This window comes from Hibiscus syriacus, unplaced genomic scaffold (assembly GCF_006381635.1).
Source record: "Hibiscus syriacus cultivar Baekdansim isolate YM2019G1 unplaced genomic scaffold, ASM638163v2 tig00110220_pilon, whole genome shotgun sequence".
NCBI lineage: Eukaryota > Viridiplantae > Streptophyta > Magnoliopsida > Malvales > Malvaceae > Hibiscus > Hibiscus syriacus.
The window spans coordinates 528,700-547,269 of NW_024062634.1; the positions used below are offsets into that span (position 1 = coordinate 528,700).

The 18,570-nt window shown below is 35.9% G+C and overlaps 2 protein-coding genes across 2 annotated transcripts; one reads left to right on the forward strand and one right to left on the reverse strand.

Moving 5' to 3' along the window:
- Positions 1–7,833: 7,833 nt before the first annotated feature.
- Positions 7,834–8,947, forward strand: LOC120114079 (the record flags this gene model as incomplete). Its single annotated transcript, XM_039135096.1, has 4 exons — positions 7,834–7,941; positions 8,088–8,212; positions 8,357–8,486; positions 8,646–8,947. Coding segments are annotated over 4 exons (489 nt in total), but the record flags the coding sequence as incomplete, so codon positions are not given.
- A 2,923-nt stretch (positions 8,948–11,870) lies between these two features.
- On the reverse strand, positions 11,871–12,803 carry LOC120114113. The gene is made up of 2 exons (XM_039135113.1): positions 12,489–12,803; positions 11,871–11,903 (listed from the first exon to the last, which is right to left on the reverse strand). Exons 1-2 carry the CDS (start codon positions 12,801–12,803, stop codon positions 11,883–11,885), a joined length of 336 nt encoding a protein of 111 aa, XP_038991044.1. The 3' UTR covers positions 11,871–11,882.
- Positions 12,804–18,570: the final 5,767 nt, after the last annotated feature.

An 18,570-nucleotide genomic window follows, 5' to 3' on the forward strand; every position in this document is an offset into this window, starting at 1 on the left:
ATTTTTTTAAATGAAAAAAAGAGAAAATAGAAGAAATATAAACCACATCAGGCCCATCAATATTAATTCCAAGCACAAAATTTTTTATATTATTAGTAAATTAGATTTTCATAATTAAATTTAAATTTATAATAATGTTTTATTTTGACCTTTTTATTTGTAAAAGGTATCATGGTTAGCGATGTCTTTGTATTTTTATAGTTTATGATTTAGGGTTTAGGAAATTTTTTTTTCCCTTTTTTTTTCTTTCCAAAGGTCAACAATTTATTTATTACGTTGTAGAAACTTTCAATTAGAGATAAAATTTGAGTAGTTAGATCTTTGCAGAATAAATCAAGAAAAGAAAAAAGTTCCCTTTTATCCTTTTGGTTTAATTTATTTATATATTGAATATTATATTTAATTTATTTCTATATTATATCTATTTTATATATATTATATATATACTAAGGGCCACTTCTGGTACCACCAATTTCCACACAAGTCTTCTTAATCTCGAACAACAGATTGACCGGAGAAATTCCATCTTCTAAGTGGAATATCGGGTTTGATTCTAATACTTTTGATTTGTTTCATAACAACTTGAGCGGAGCAATTCCAAAATGAATGGCCTATGCAAAACTTGTTTGTTTATATTTGCATATGAATCATTTCCATGGAGTCATCCCTGATTTTTTGTGTTGCGTAAAAATAATTCATTCTTCTCGATTAATAAATAAAGGGAATTTAACTTAGTAAAATAAAAGTAAAGGTCGATCTCACATAGACTAAGGAATCTTCCCTGTTTATTCATGCTTTGTTTAATCTTTGAGCCAAGAAGTGGAAGTAGTAGAATTTGAGTAATGGTGGGGATTTCAAAGAAATAAAATAGAAGAAAGAAAAATAAAAAGATTTCAAAAAAGATTAAAAAGAAATTTGAAAAGAAAGTTTAAAATAAAATTCAATATGGTAAAATCAACCTTGAGTTTTTGCTCTGACTAAATTTCCTTCGAATAATCGAATTAGATTTTCTCTTCGGGATTCTCGTCAGTTGCTTTGTCTACAAGGCCAATCCTCGTGACTCTTCTTTGTATACCGAATACCCAAGGCAATATTTGATTCCAACTTCGGAAATTGATCTGATTAACATCAATTGTCGAATATCAATAACCGTTTAAGTTCGTGAAGACCGACTCGAATTGTTGTTTCAACAACTACTAATTACAATCTCAATTCCCTCTTAACAATGCAATCTTGCCAAATGTGTTCTCAAGAAGTCGAATGTGCTTTCAATAAGTCAATCATTCTTCTCATACATTTAATCGCGACAACATCTTGACCAAAGTCAATATTTGATTTTTGAAAACTGTTTTGATTTTGAAAATAAGCTCAAAGATTGAGAGAGATATTATGAAGTTATTCAAATGCTTTTCAATTCTCACGTTGGAATTGAGTCATCGCAACATCTTGATCAAAGTCAACATTTTTATTTTCAACCAAAAGGATAGAATTGGTAGAAGAATTACTATGTTGTTTTCTTTGCAACTGATTGAGTTGTTTCAGGGGTAAAAGGTAATGTTATTTTCTCTCGAGGACTCTGGTTTGAGCAACTACGTTTGTAGGGTATGTGTTCTAAGTTCTAAACTAGAAGTAAAGACTGTTGATAAAGGTATCTATTTGGCGTGATTTAGCTAGTGTAAATTATTGTTGCGGAAGACGCCTATTGGATAGAGCAAAATCGCAACTAATAATTTGAGAAAATAAAAATGAAGATAAAAGAGACATAAAATTTACGTGGAAACCCCCTAAATAATATAGGGTAAAAACCACGGGCAACGGTAGAAGAATTTCACTATGAGAAAATAGGAATTACAACTTCTCTCGACCTACCAAGGAGAAAACAATGATAATTCTCTCTTGATAAAAAGGAGAAAACAACTCTCAAGAAACTCTCTAAATTCTCTCTAGTATTGGAAGAAAGCTAGAATGCTTTGGGATGGTTTTGAAGCTAAATGAGCTAGGGTATTTATAGTTGAAACTTAAGGATTAATCTTGTAAATACCCTAAAGTTCAATGACTAATTGCATAGTTTTACCATCCAAAATATTCAACAATTTGGTGGCCAAATTTGACTAATTTTGCCGCCCATTAATGCTGCCAAATTGCCACCCATAATGTTGACTAATGATGCTATTTGGAGCCAACTTTCAACAATCTCTCACTTGAAGATTTGATTGGAACAATCATATCTTCACACCATTCTTTCTACTTTGTACCTTTCATATTGCTTATGTCTCTGACAGGCCACAAGAGGATCGACACCAAGTAAATTTATCAGCATTGATTGTCTTCGTCATGAAATCTGCTATGTTGTCTTTGGTATGTATTTTCTGCATATCTACCGTCCCTTCTTCCACCTTTTCACAAATGAAATGGTAGTGAACTCGTATGTGCTTTGTCCTTGAATGTAATGTTGTATTCCTTGATAGATGCAAGACGCTTTGACTATCACAAAACAGAGAGACATACTCTTGATTGTGCCCAAGCTCCTCCAATAGCATCTTCAACCAAATTGCTTCTTTATTGGCTTGTGTAGCTGTTACATATTCTGTTTCTGTTGTTGACGTAGCCACAACTGACTGCAATTTTGAAACCCAGCTTACAACCCCCAACAACTTTGAACACATATCCTATAGTAGATTTGCTTTTATCCAAATCCCCTACATAGTCGGAATCTACATAACCATTGATTAATAAATTTGATCATCTGTAAAATAATGCAACATTTGAGGTCCCTTTCATGTATCTCAGGATCCTCTTTACTATATTTCAATGCTCTTTGTCTGGATTCGCCATGTACCGACTAACCACTCCCACTGCTTGTGCAATGTCTGGTCTTGTGCATATCATAGCAAATATTAAACTTCTCACTGCTGATGCATACGGTACTCGAGGCATCTCCATCCTCTCTTCTTCACTGCTAGGACTCATACTGGAGGATAATTTCAAGTTAATAAGAATAGGGGTAAAAATTGGCTTACAATCTTGCATGTTGAATCGTGACAAGATCTTCTTCAAGTAATTCTTTTGTGAAAGCCAAATCTTCCTATTACTTCTGTCTCAGTGAATTTGCATCCTTAGAATCTTGTTTGTTGATCCCAAGTCCTTCATTTCAAATTCCCTAGCCATTTGTGCCTTCAATTCTTCAATATGATCTTTGTTGGGTCCTGCAACCAACATGTCATCCACATACAACAGCAATATAACAAAATCGTTATCACCAGACCTCTTGAAATAAGCAAAAGGGTCTGCATTAAGTATGTTGTATCCAAGGCACATAATGAAGGAATCAAATCTCTTATACCAACACCTCGGTGCCTGCTTTAGACCGTACAGAGATTTGTTCAACCTACAAACCAAGTTCTTCTTTTCTTTTTCTTCAAAACCTTTAGGCTGAAGCATGTAAATTTCGTCTTCAAGATTTCCATGAAGAAAAACTATTTTAACATCTAGCTGCTCTAGATGTAAGTTCAATGTAGCACACATTGCCAAAACTACTAGAACTGTTGTTAGTCGAACCACAGGAGAAAATATTTCATTGAAATCAATATCTTCTTTTTGAGCATATCCTTTGACCACCAGTCTTGCACGATACCTCTCAACTTGATCGTCACCGTTTCGCTTGATTTTGAAGACCCATTTGTTACCAATTGGATTCATTCCTTGTGATAGTGACACAAGGTCCCATTTATTATTTTTATGAAGGGCTTCAATTTCTTCTTGCATCGCCATCATCCACAGTGACGCATCTGAGCTGTTTATTGCCTCCTGGTATGTTGATGGCTCACCGTCATCTGTTAAAAGGCAGTATGCAATATTACCTTCTATAACATAATCTGAGTGCCAATTGGGACGTCTTCTCACACGATCTGATTGACGAGTTATTGGAACTTCATAACTCTCTGATTCTTGTTCATCATGTGCTGGTTCTGCTTCAAAAGAATCTTCTTGTTCAAACTCCTTTTCCACATGTATCTGTGTAGTCTCTGACTTTTCAGCGCTATCATCGTCTTCTTTTCTTTGTAGCTTATCTTCTACAAAGATAACATCCCTGCTAATGATCACTTTACGGGCAGTGGGATCCCACAAGCGATACCCCTTTACTCCATTAGCATACCCCAAGAATTTACATTTCCTGGATTTTGGATCCAACTTTGAAATTTCTTGGGCATTGTACATCACGTACACAATACTGCCAAATACATGTAGGTTTGAATAATCAACTGGTTTACCAGTCCACATCTCCATTGGTGTCTTCAACTCTATTGCAGTTGATGGAGCTCGATTCACCAAATAACATGCGGTATTGACTACTTCTGCCGAGAATGATTTTTCTAGGCATGCATCCCTCAACATTGCTCTTGTTCTTTCTAACAAGGTTCTGTTCATCCGCTCTGCCACTCTATTTTGTTGAGGAGTGTTTGCCACTGTGAACTGTCTTTTGATGCCTTCTTTCCTGTAAAAGTCATCAAATTCTTCACTTGTGTATTCTCCTCCATTATCTGTTCTGAAACACTTGATCTTATTTCCAGAATCAAGTTTCACCCGCTCTTTGAAATTTTTGAAAGTGGAAAACACATCTGACTTCTTCTTAATAGGGTACACCCAACATCTCCTAGAGTAGTCATCAATAAATGAGACAAAGTATTTTGCTCTACCTAGGGATGCAACTGGTGCTTTCCATATGTCAGAATGAACCAATTCTAGAATATTTTTGCCTCTAGAATTTGATGTGTTGAATTTCAACCGATATTGCTTACTTGTTATGCAATGCTCACACAAAGGAAGTGATACCTTTGTTAAGCCTTGAAGTAGCTTTTTCTCCACAATGACTTTTATTCCTTGTTCTGACATGTGTCCAAGTTTCTGATGCCATAGCATTTCAGAATCTGAACTACATGAGGTAACAGATGCTTCTGCTTCTAGCAAAGTTTCTCCCTTCAGCATGTACAAGTTTGCAGCTATCTTTTCGCCTTTCAGCACCACAAGCTCTCCACGGAACACCTTCATGATTCTTTTTCGTGTTTCAATCTTGCTTGCATTATTATCCAACAATCTGTAGGATAATAAATTTTTCTTCAGACCTTTCACGTGCCGCACATCTCGAACAACTTTAATTGTTCCATCACACATCTTCAATTTGATGGTTCCCACGCCAATGATCTCTAAGGCATGATCATTGCAACTATACACAGATCCTCCTGAGATAGGTTCATAATGATGGAACCATTCTCTTCTTGAGGTCATGTGATATATTGCTCCCGAATCAATGAGCCATATGTCTGTATATCTCTTTCTACCTTCTACGGTGGTTGACACTTCACAGCATAGAGCATCTCCATCATCTGAAGTGTTTGCAGTATTGCCTTGTGGATTGAAGTTTTTATTTAGACTCCAATAATCCTTCTTCAAGTGACCCTTCTTTCCACAGTTGTAGCACTTTAAATTCTTCTTGCTTCTCGACTTCGGTCTACCATGTTTGTGACTGCTGCTTTGGCCACGTTCTGTTGATCTCCCTCTCATTGTTGTCAACGATTCTGCTTGTTGCAGATTTACTTGTCTGTCTTCCTTGTTCTTGTGCCGATTTTCTTCTTGTAGAACAGTAGCTGCAACGTCATCGAAGACTAGACTGGTGACATTACTATTTGTCAAGTTGATGATGAGTTGATCATACGAATCCGGTAGACTTTGAAGTAGAAGTTCAGCACGTTCTTGTTCTACTATTTTACAGCTTAAGGATGTAGCTGAGAAAATAAAGTGTTCAGTGTGTTTAAGTGTTCCGTCACTAAAGTAGATTCTGATATCCGGAGAGTATACAATTTCCTCTTAAGGAAAATTTTATTGTGCAATGATGTGGCCTCGTACAATTTGGTGAGATGATCCCATATCTCCTTAGCTGTCTTCTTCTCCTCGATGCTTGACAATACATCATCTGCTAATGCTAGATGAAAGTTTGTCATAGTATTCCCGTCCATTTCGATCCATTTGTTGTCGTCTGTGAAATCTACCAGCCTTTCACTGATAGCTGTCAGACAACCGTCTTTCCTCAGGATGGCCTTCATCTTCAATTTCCACAATGAGAAATTTCTCCCATTAAATTTTTCAATATCAAATTTTGTTGTCATAACTTCTATTACGGATAGGTCCCACTATTTCACTATCGTGAATAGTTCTCTGGAACCTTCAAAGAATGAGTAATAACTTCTTACTTTCGTATGTTGGAGGATCCACCTTTTGGTGGCAACCACAAAAACAATAAGCAGATATTACACACTCAAATCTGGCTCAGATACCAATTGTTGCGGAAGACGGCTATCGGATGGAGCAAAATCGCAACTAATAATTTGAGAAAATAAAAATGAAGATAAAAGAGACACAAAATTTACGTGAAAAACCCTAAATAATATAGGGTAAAAACCACGAGCAACGGTAGAAGAATTTCACTATGAGAAAATATGAATTACAACTTCTCTCGATCTACCAAGGAGAAAACAATGATAATTCTCTCTTGATAAAAAGGATAAAACAACTCTCAAGAAACTCTCTAAATTCTCTCTAGTATTGTAAGAAAGCTAGAATGCTTTGGGATGGTTTTGAAACTAAATGAGCTAGGATATTTATAGTTGAAACTTAATGACTAATCTTGTAAATACCCTAAAGTTCAATGACTAATTGCATAGTTTTACCATCCAAAATATTCAACAATTTGGTGGCCAAATTTGACTAATTTTGCCGCTCATTAATGCTGCCAAATTGCCACCCATAATGTTGACTAATGATGCTATTTGGTGCCAACTTTCAACAATTATGAGTAATTTTCCCCCTTTATATGACTAGAAAGATGGGATAATAGCAGGTTAATTGTCTGTTAATTTTGTTTTCATTTTGAACTGAATGAGAAACTTATTTGTGGTTTTGACTATGGTACTTTTCATGTATGTTCTAGTTGATTTTTTCTGTTTCGTTGAGGTTAATCTTTATTGGCAGCAGGGGCTCATAAATATTACCTCTACATATGAGAGTAGAACACGATATTTGCAAAGTAATTTGGTTGCGAGGGGAGACCTATGGAGAGTAGAGGCATCAAACGGCAGCTCAACATCAGGGAGTGACAACTCTTTGTTTCTTCTTCAGCTTGGACCAGTACTTTTCATTAGGGACACAACACTTCTTTTACCTGTCCATCTGTCAAAACAACATTTGCTTTGGTACGGCTATGATAGGAAGGTGTGACAATAATTTCATGGAATATTTGTTGCTAGTTGTAAGATTTTACATGTTGCGAACAGGAGTACCAAGAAATATTCACTTATGTTCTATTAAGTTTAATTCTGCTAGGCCTTGTGGAACTAAACTGTTGAGAGTTATGCTCAATGTGGTAATTCCATTAAGTTTATATGGATTTTTTTCCCGTTGTACATCATTTGGTCTTTAGTCTTATGTTTAGAGTTTCCTAGGCTAAAATCTTCTGATAGCTATCACAGTTAGCTCTCTAATTATTGTAATAGTAAACAATAGTTCTCATCTAGAATATAAAGATGCTAAGGGAAGATATAAAATTCCTAGAAATCTGGACAATGGAATATATTTTAATTTGAACTGATATAGGATCTTGCTTAAGTTAGAGTAAAAGCTTTAAGGTTAAGTTTCATTATCTTGAAATTCTATTCTTATTGTTTTTTCTTTTTCTTTTTTCTTCCCTTCGAGTTTTAAGCGTTTGGGTCAATTAGGTGACTTCATACATCATTTTTCTTTCTGATAAGACACGTATTCATTTTACATAGTTGTGCATGTATATCTGGTGAGGGGCTTACTACAAGTGCTTTCCAACCACTTTGTGGGGGACTTCTTCAGGCACAGGGCCAATATCCAGGAGAAATGAGATATAGCTTCTCCTGCAAGGTCAGTTCCTGAGCTTTTAACTGCATTACAGGAAGCAAAGAAGTAATTAGTTAGGATTTTGTTAAACGAATCTGCCTCTAGGATTTATTATTTCATTTCGGGTGCCTTTTATGAGTGCTGAAATTCTTGTTTCGATATTTCATCAGAATAAGTGGGGTACTCGTATCACACCAATGGTGCAATGGCCAGACAAATCATTTACACTGGGTCTTTCACAAGCCTTGGCTTGGAAGCAAACGGGACTCATGATGAGTCCATCCATTCAATTTAGGTGAGTTTCTACTAATTTCAATGTTTCACTCTACATACATGTTTGTTCTGGTTATCAGTGCGGTAGTCATTTATCTATATTGTTTATGTTTTCCATTTGCATCCTGCATGATGCTAACCAGTTAGTTTCTACAATTATGATCAGTTTGTTCCCAACATTTGGTGGAAGTAATCCGGGGTTGCAAACCGAAGTTGTTCACACGATGAAGGAGGATCTCAATCTGATTTGTGGTTGTGCTCTGGCAGCACATCCTTCTGCATTTGCATCAATATCAGTAAGTTACCTTATTGCGAAATCTTCTATAAATGTCATTTAATATATAGAGTTTTTAGATTTGTGGTTGTTCTACTTGGCTTCTAGAATTGAATTCTTTTCTGGAGTGTTCTTCTCGATGGTGGTGCCCATAGTCAATTTCTGTCTACCAATCATGCAGTTTGGACACTCTAAGTGGAACGGAAATGTCGGAAAGTCAGGGATAGTAGTAAGAGTCGACACACCTCTATCCAATGTCGGCAGCCCATCTTTTTCTGTTCAGATAAACAACGTCATCGAGTTCTGATCGTTTGACATCCAAAGCCTTCTGTTGAAGTGTATATAGAGACTCGTCGCACATAAATTAAATGATACCACATGTGAATATCAGAATGCTACCTGTGTTAACTATATTAATCTCTGATCCAACTTTGGAGATTCATCTGATGGTTTTTACGAGATGATCAGGTCAAAAATATGGTTGCTTAACTTGCTTCCTGTTCCTGAAATGAAGCATACAATGGTTCTTGGTCACCTACAAATCATGTTCCATCTGTGGTGTGCGTGATGTGTATGTTTTGAGTATCAACCTCAGGTGAAATCGGAACAATTAAATATCAGCTCGGCAATACGATATGCTAAAATAATGTCGAAGCACATGTGTGCCAGGACATGCTGATCACCCTTTACAGCTACGGTAGCTAGCGTGCAATTTGCATACACGATTGATTCGCCGTCGCCATGGTTCCATGGTTAAAGCTTCACAGCGGCAGAGTATGTCAAACAGATATTGCTTTGAAATGTGTGTCATACTGCATTTTATCCTCTCCCCTTTCACCTACAGCATATAATCTCTGATGAAGCAATCACAAAGGTCCAATCAGATTCAAGATTTCCTTATAAAATTCATATTACAGTTGATTCATTGTCCCCCAAGTCCCTTAGTGAAACCCTTTTTCCAAATTATAGCCATGGATGAACAGAAAGTTCAAGAGAGAGATTATGTTGCCAATGGTGATCTACCAGAATTTCATATCAGACACTGCGAAATCCCAGAGTCAATCTGATGTGTTACAATGTTGTTTGATCAAGTTCTTGGTAGATGGGGTTGATATGGTATTGAAAGATGCAGAATCTAGGAAAATGAATCAACTTGCCAATGACCTGGATTCTTCTCCGGGGGAATGTAGCTGCAATCCAAAAAATGAGAATACCGAATGTAAAGATTCTTGGAGACATGGATTCTCCTATGTTGAATTCTTCATGAATTTTCTTGCTTTTCTTTTGGTTCTTATGATCAAACTTGTGAGGTTTCAGTTCAATCTTATAGTTTTCTTTTTCACGTTTCCAATCTGGTTTTCCTACTTTGTTTTCATGTCTTTGGTGTTTTCATTACAAGCAGTGACACGTATTGTTATAATGTCAAAATAAATAGCCTTAATCCCAACAAAATAAATAAAAATAAGTAGAATAGTGAGAGTAAGGGTTGATCCACAAGGATTAGGAGTTTGACGATTTCCTCACTTTTGATATAGTTTCGGGAGTGATTTGTAAAAGAAATTATAGAGGGATTTTGGAGAATTGAAGTGAAATAAAAATGATTGAAATAAAAGTAAATTAAGAAAATAAAATTCAAATAGTAAAAATCATCCTTGGGCTAAAGCTTTTGCATTGATTTTAATCGATCATTGAATAAGATTTTACCTTCGAACTCACGCAGGTTATAGTCTAAAGAGCCCAACTCATATCTCAATTGAGAATTTAACCCGATTTCATATCTCAATTCTTTGTAAGTTAATAGCGACAATCACTTATTAATTCAATGCTTTTAAATTCTGGAAAACCCCCGACTCGAATTCTATCGTCTCAATTGAGAATCTAACCCGATTTCAGTTTCTCTTAATGGGCTGCCGCTAAGTGTGTTCACAGGAAGTCGAATGTGTCACAGACCGATCCTTCCAACTATTAATCAAAACCGAAATTCAATTCCAACGTGCACTTTTTGAAACGAAATTGCTTTGATCGTAAAAGGATGATCAATTACTGATCCTTAATTTCTGAAAATGTAACCCTTGAGGGGTATGAAATGCTTTTTGATTATCACGACTTATAATCGAGTCATTGCTCTAGCCCTTTGCTAAGGAAAACTTAGATAAGCATTGTAGAAATAATACTTAGCATTTTGAAAGAAAACTAAAGTAACTTTTATAAATCTAAAGAAAGAAAAATAAAAAGAACAAAAACCTTTTATAAATCCAAAGAAAGAAAGAAACAAGGGAGTTTGAAAATGATTGAATGCTTAGGTGATGAGTTGAATATGCTTTGAGGTTGGCCCAGTATTTTTAGTCCTCAAATACCCTAAAAAATAATATTTAAAACAAAAGATAATTTCTAAAAATAAAAATAAGATAAATCATATTTTAAAATAAAGAATTCGGCACCAACGAAATGAATCCGGTTTAAAAATGAATATTCAAAAAGTATGTTGCATCTGAAATGAATCCTAATTTAAGCTATATTACTTTTAGCATTTCGTGTAAAATATTTCGGATGCAACATACTTTTTGATTAAGTTATAAATATAGTTTTTGAATTATTTTTATACTCAATACGACTCTTAAACTTAAAAAAATGGATGTGATCATTTGATTAACGGGTTTTTTCATGATTATGACGATTGACGTGGCCAATCTATATCATCAATCATGTGAGTAGCTATTGTGGCCGTCATGTTGACAAAATTATCATATCAATACTATAACAATCAAGAATGAGAACTGTTGATCAAATTAATTCATCTGAAATAATTTTATTTTAAATTCGATATATAAAATAAACAAAAGGAGGGAATCTAATTCAAGTTTATTAAAGACAGAAGAGGCCTTAAAACGAACAGAAGGGAAAGAATGTTACGAAACGTAGTTCATAAACGAACCGTTTGTTGCAGTAAAATTTCTCATTAATTTCCAAAAGGCAAACCCTAAAAAGAATTTGTCAGAAAAAAGAAAAAGAAAAATCCTGTCTGCTGGAAAATTCCTTGTGCTTACGATTTGCAGATTACTGCATAAACTTGTCTGCTGATGGGTCACTGTTATCATTTCAAAATCTCCTCTCTACCATTAACAAACATTCTTTTGGAATCTCGAGAAATTCATCAAGCTTTAAAGCCAAAAAGAAAAAAAAAACATGGGAACCGCTGAAAACGATAAATCAAAATAAAGCTTTATAATTTATCAGAGTGTATTGTATTAGAAAGAGGATACTACAGAAAAAGATAACTACCAAACGTAGTTTTACATGCAAGAGTCACGTGCTTAAGCCCCCAAGGCTGAAAGGGTTTGGTTTTCCTTTTTGACCTTGACTGAGACAAGTTGAGAACTTGTAATGTCTAGGGTAGAGAGTTGATACAAGGTTTTCATCAAGAGCAGCACCAAAGGGCCTGCAAATTTAACAAGAAACATAACCCGAGGTCAGCTTCATTAACGGGTTTAGATTAGTTTAGAAAGAAAGCACAAATATTTAAATAATGATTTGATTATCTGTTGTAATGATTGAGATCATGATTTATGGTTAGGCACGGACTTAAGATTTCATACTGAAAAGGCGAACATGTAAACACCAAAACATGTTATCAATAAAAATTTTATAAAAAAAAATTAAAATATAAGGGAATTTAAAATCTTCAAGAAAACTATGGCATCAACCTTCATTCTTGTCTATGATAGTACTTCACTCTAGATGAATATAGAATAAGAGTATTATGTATCATACACAGATGTTTTCGTATCAAGGTTGTTATAACAAGATGATTTAACTTTCAAGCTACTCGAGTTTAGACTCCAAAAATAACTCGAACTCGACTCGGTTATCTTGATTTGAGTTTAGGGTAACAAGAATATGTGTTCAATCTGCTTATATGTTGATAAGTAACAAGAAGAGAAAAATAAAAGAAAGTGTAATTTATATATATATATATGCACACACGCACACGCGGAGTTGCCAAAGAGAGAAGCAATGTACATACACTGAAGCAAGCGATACTGCGAACACGCCACCTGCAAGCCTTCTTTGCATTTTTGAGTTCGGAGAAGGTCAATTCATCTTGAGAGCAAATGACGATGTTACCAGGGGATGTCAAGTAAACGCTTCTTCTCACTGGAGGAGACCATAAACAGCTCTGCTCGTAATCGAAATCGTATTGAGATGCATCGAAGAATTTTCCGAGGAGTCTTTCGGATACCGATTTTGAAACCATCTGTATACTCGGGCTGTTTAACGTTGAACTGCCCGGCGAGGAAGGTGGTGAAGAAGAACAAGGACAAGTTTCAGACACTGCCATGAAAGAAAATATGTTCAAAAGGAAGAAACAAAGAGAGAGGAAGAGAAAGATGGGAGAAGCTAAATTTTGAGGTACCTAGATATATATGATTATAACATACAATACTATAATATTATAGTATCGGGAGAGTTTTATTTATCCTATTCAAAGATTTAATTAACCTAATCTGATTTTAGAAATAATCGAACATTAAATATATATATATAGACGACCGTTTTTATATTCTTTCTTTGCTAGTAAGTTTATAATAAGCCATTTTGAATTTATATATATATATGTTGGGAGTTGGACATATGTTCCTAATATGATGGACAGCATAATTGCAACTTTTGGTTAGGCTGTAAAGTGGCATAATTACTTAAAGGGTTGCATGGTACCATATGGACATCATCATTTTCAATTTTTGGTGACTAAAATAATTTGTATATTCCATTAAATGTAAATTAGTTGTAATTATACCAATATAGTTAGATCATCGCAGATTCTATTTATAATGTCGATATTTTAATTTTTATATTGAAATTAACGTCTAAACTTTGAATTAAATCTTTTTTCTTGCAGATAATATTCGAAGGAACCATGAATGATAAGTTGATTGTTAATTGCCCTTGATCTTTAGAACGACTACTGATATATCAATTATTAGACGATTTCAGTTCATTTTGCATCATCAAGAGACAGAGGCATCAGTTGGAAGGAAGACTTCGGTCTTAGGCATTGAAGGTTCGATCAATGTACCAAAACCAACATTAGGGACCTAATTAATGGACTATATCTCGGGATGGATATGGACTGAGTCAATATTTTGTTCAAACCTATATTCGATCCAAAATTTTTACTTCCCACGTGTAATCCAATTTAATTTAAATTTAGGAAGCAGGTTTCACCCCGACTCTATGGTCTGATTTTTGGGATAAAGATTTTACACTCAACTCGATTTAATATAAAAATTTATAAAAATCTCATTTTATTTGGTAAAATAGGGATTTAATTGCACGAATCAAACGATCTCAATGGTTAAAGGAATGGTTGTTATCCCTAAAGGTCATGAGTTTGAGCACCAGGGATTGTGGGGTATTTCAACGTTCATTATTAAATGATTGAGAGTCTTTAGAACATATATTATCACTTGTAATATAACACCCCAATTTTGGGTCAACATGAGACCCAAAGTTTGAGCCCGAAGGACCTTATAAAATAGTTTAATCGAGTTTAGGGTTAGTGGGATTGGGTTGGGCCCACGAATTTTATTGTGTGGAGATGAGTATTTTATGAAATAGAAAGTAGGGAGACTAAAAGCGAAATTTTCCCATTGTTGTTTTGAAAGCTGAAAACCCCTACTTGTATTATGATTTTTACGTGAACCACCCCCTTAGCTTACCTAATACTCTTCTCATCTTCTCATATTTCTCTCTTCTTCTTCTTTCTAAAGTGAGAAACTTAAAGAAATTCAAGCCTAGTTGGGTCAATCTAAGGTAAGATTATTAAACCTCATCCTTCTAGCTTCATTTTGAGCTCCATTTCACAAGTTTTTAATCATATAGCCCAAAATGAGTATTGAGAGGTTTATGAGAATTAATGGATTCTAGTTTATTTTGGGTGAATTTGAAGGGATTGTGTTTATATTGTAATCAACACACCTAGTTGAGTTAATAACCCATTTTATACCTTGTTTAGTGAAAGATATAAGAGAGAATTCCAAAGCAAGAGAGAAAGAAAAAGTGACTCCTAGTTGATTTAGGAGAAGTTTTAGCAACAAAGGGAATCAGATAACACATTCATAACTCTTCTATACCATTAGTGAGCCATTAGAATTGCAAGATAGCTTAATGGTTGAGTTAAAAACATATTGAGCATGATTATGGTAGAATTCATGTTTTGATGTTTAAGCATGTTATAGAGCCTTCCTTATTATACCTTTTCATTCATAAAACATTAATAATGATTATGAACCTCACTAAGGTATTTGGGTTAGAAGAATAGAATTTTTTGTGCTTATTTTTTCGCACTCTACAGCTTGGGTCTCGATACTGGAATAAAAAATGTTCATCATTCTGGGCAATTTCATTAATTTAAGAGCAGTGGTATCGATACTTATTTAAGAGTATTGATATTTGGGTCACGATCTCGAGACTCCCATGCGTGGTATCAAGACCCATTTTCCAGTAGCCTTTTTAGTTTCGGTACCTTCATAGAGTATCGAAACTAAGTCAATGGTATCGATACTGACCCAACAGTCTGTTTTGGGCAAGAAAGTCCAATTTTAGGGGATTAGACTCGAGGTACCCCAATACTTTTGTATATCAATAAATAAGACTACAAGTGAGAACATTAATGATGCTTAATTACATTTAGAAACGAGATAAATTAAGGGGCATAAAACTAACATTGATTGATGTTTAGGAAACGATCAGGAACCCGAGTTCCTTTAGTAAGATTTTGATGTCGAAGTATATAATCAGTCTGAATATCCTTAAGTAGTGCGCGAGGCACTTAAAGTAACTAACTAGGGTCGAGGCCCAATATTCGCGAGAGGTGGGTTAGTCGAGGGTGTTGTGTCCGATGTAGAGATTTCGGGCCTCATCCTCAGCAGACTAAAAGGGTGCATGAGTTCTGAGATATATAACCCTCAATCGCACCATGATGTCTACCATAGAGTAGAGAGTGCAGTATACGAGTATACTCACTATTTCAATATTATCAGTTAGCTTAAGCATGACATGAACATTTTTATTATGGATTAGTTATTAGTGTGGCACTGGGATAGTTAGCTCAGCATTTGAAATTTGTTTCCTTACGCATGTTAGTTGAGGAGCATTCAAATGACCTTTTTGCCAACAGTGATCCAGATCAGACTAGTGCAGAGTATGTCTCGAGTTCATCTTTAGAGGGCATATATAATTGTAAACCTCGTTTTGTATATTCGAGTCGTAACTTATTTTAAAAGAGGGTATGCATAAGTTGAATTATTATTTTTGGGAGCTCCTGATTGTAAACTATTTATTTAATCTTAGCATGAGTATTTACATATGGTCATTTCAGATTGAAAAATTAAAGAAAAATTTTGGTTAGTCACTCTGGTGGTTCCATGTGGCATTTAGATCGGTCGACTGTGTGTCGTACCGGTTTAGGTGTTATATTTAATGGTATCAGAGCGTCAGGTTTAGATATTCCTAGGTCCCGAAGGTCAGAGTCAGTAAAAATTTATGAATATATGCCTCTAAGGATGTTAAAAGTACTTCTGCTTTTGAAATAGTGATAGTAGCTCCTCGTACTATTTTAATTTCATAGATTAATCATAGATGAGAGCTCATGTCATAGTCAGGAGGGTATGCACGAGAGTAGAGCTTCCCTTGCGGGTGATTTCGGTGATGAGTTTGTCTCTGAGAATGAGTTTGAAGAGCCCAGGGATGCGAGAGTCGAGGAGGAAACTTTCTTTAGAGATATACCGCCACCCTAAGGCGCATAGCTAGAGCCCTACGTAGGACGCCAGCTACCCTATATACCCAACCAGCTCCACCAACCCCACCTGTCGTAACACTGCATGAATTTCCTATTAAGAGGCTCCGGAGATACCATACCACAAATTTTTTCATATGACGAGATGATGACCTCGTAGCGTCTGGTCAGTGGCTAAGAGAGACCCTTAGGACCCTTCGTCAGTTACACCTCACTCATAAGGGTATGCTTAAGTGTGTCACTTCCATGCTGAATGGTGATACAATAGACAAGTGGGAGGTAGTTGAGATATCTATGGAGCTCGAGCGACCTACTTAGGATCACTTCTTGAAAGAGTTTCACTAGAAGTATATAGGAAAGGCTCACATGGACGATCTTAGAGATCAGTTTTTACAGTTGACATAGGGAAACCGTTCCGTGTTTGAGTATGAGGTGGAGTTTATTCGACTTAGTAGGTATGCACCAAAGTTAGTGTCTCAGAGTTTTTTTCTGTAACAAAATTCAGGAAAGGCCTCCGCCAGGATATCCTCACCCATATGTCCGCCAATACACCCAAAGTTTTTACCGAGTTAGTTTGTTAGGAAAAGGTTCTAGAGAAGGTCTTGGGGAGACGAGCTGCAGTGGTGAGTGCTACTTCTGGGCAGGTTAGGAGAGTAGCAGGGTCGTATGTACTACCTCAATCATCTAAGAGGGTGCGAGACTCTTAGGGTTCTTGGAGAACCTCGTCAGGCCAATCTAGTAGACCTGTGCATTAGGCGAGCAAAAGAGGTGGTAGGTTTGATCAACGCAGGAGGACGTTGGTTACCATATCAGTAGCGAGTGTTGAGGGCTCATCAAGGGTACAGTCTTAGCTTGATTGTTCAGTTTGTGGCTTTCCCCATTCCTATATCTGTTATGACCTAGTTCAAGAGAAATCCTAGTTGAAAATCTCAGGATAGGGGTTAGAGTGTCTAGCCGTTTAGGATTAGATGTCCTAGTGGACAAGGTCCATCACAGATGTCCAGTTGAAATTCAAGGTGAAACCTTCCCCTTCGATCTTATGAAGCTGCCTTTCAGAGAGTTTGACCTAATTTTTGGCATGGACTGATTGTCGAAAAACGGTGAGAGCTTGAGGTGTAAGCTTCGACGGCTTAAACTCAAGAAAGAGGATGTGACTAGAATCGTAATGTTTGGTGAGAAGCCCAAGGGTGTAAGGGTTGTGTCAGCCTTTAAGGCGCAAAGGATATTAGAGCAGGGTTGCAAAGCCTTCTTGGCTCATATAGTCATCGCCAGAGTTGCAGTTTTGGGATTATAGGACATTCGAACAGTTAGAGACTTTCCAGATGTGTTTCTAGAGGAGTTGTCAGGTTTACCACGAGATCAGGAATTAGAGTTTGGTATAGAGGTAATGTTAAAGAAGATGCCCGTCCATCTCAGTTGGTAGAGCACAAGGCTCTTAACCTTGTGGTCGTGGGATCGAGTCCCACGGAGGGCATTTCATAATTCGGAGGTCTCCCACGGAAACTGCTCTCAACCTGGCGTTGGGGGCAGCCTACTATCATACCTCTCCCTTATTATATATGGGAAAAAGGGTCAGCTAATTTAATTTAATTTAATATATAAAGGTAATGTTAGGTTTTGCTCCGGTGTCCATTGCTCCTTACTGCATAGCACCGATGGAACTAAAAGAGTTGAAGGTTCAAATTCAAGAGTTGCTAAAGAAGATGTTCGCCCAGCCAAATATTTCTCCTTGTGTTACATGTAATCACCTTATATTAATAAAAAATAGGGACCTAATTGAAAAGAATATAAGATTTTTCACCTTAAACCAAAACTGACCTTATCCATTAAAAACACAACTCGAATCAAATTTAATTTTGGGTTAACTACATGAATGATCACTTTTTTTGTCCACTTTTCCTTACTGATTTAAAAAAATATATATATATGATCACTTAGATGTGGTCAACACGAGTTTAACGACAAGTTAACAGATTAGGTGACTCGACATTTAAATGTTTACAATCACATTTTCCCTATTTTTCATATTCTTTCAATTTAATCATACTTTTAATAGATCAAAATAAAGTTAATCTTCCAATCGAATGATTTCACGTGTCACTGGTATCAAATGTCACCATCCAATCGAATGATGCCAGATATCATTACTATCTTTCATAAAATAACACAAGGACCTTGTATTTGACAAAAAAAATTCAGAGTCCAGAATTGAGTCCAATTCCAAGCCATCACCTCGACGGAGCCCATACATCCCTTGGGCCAACAAATACGCGAAAATGTTTCAACAAAATCCAAATTCCCGCTCATT

Coding starts and splice junctions, on each gene's coding strand:
- LOC120114113 (XM_039135113.1), bottom strand. CDS start 12,803: ATGGCAGTGTCTGAAACTTGTCCTTGTTCTTCTTCACCACCTTCCTCG. Junction 11,904..12,488: donor GCAGTATCGCTTGCTTCAGT/GTATGTACATTG, acceptor TTAAATTTGCAG/GCCCTTTGGTGCTGCTCTTG.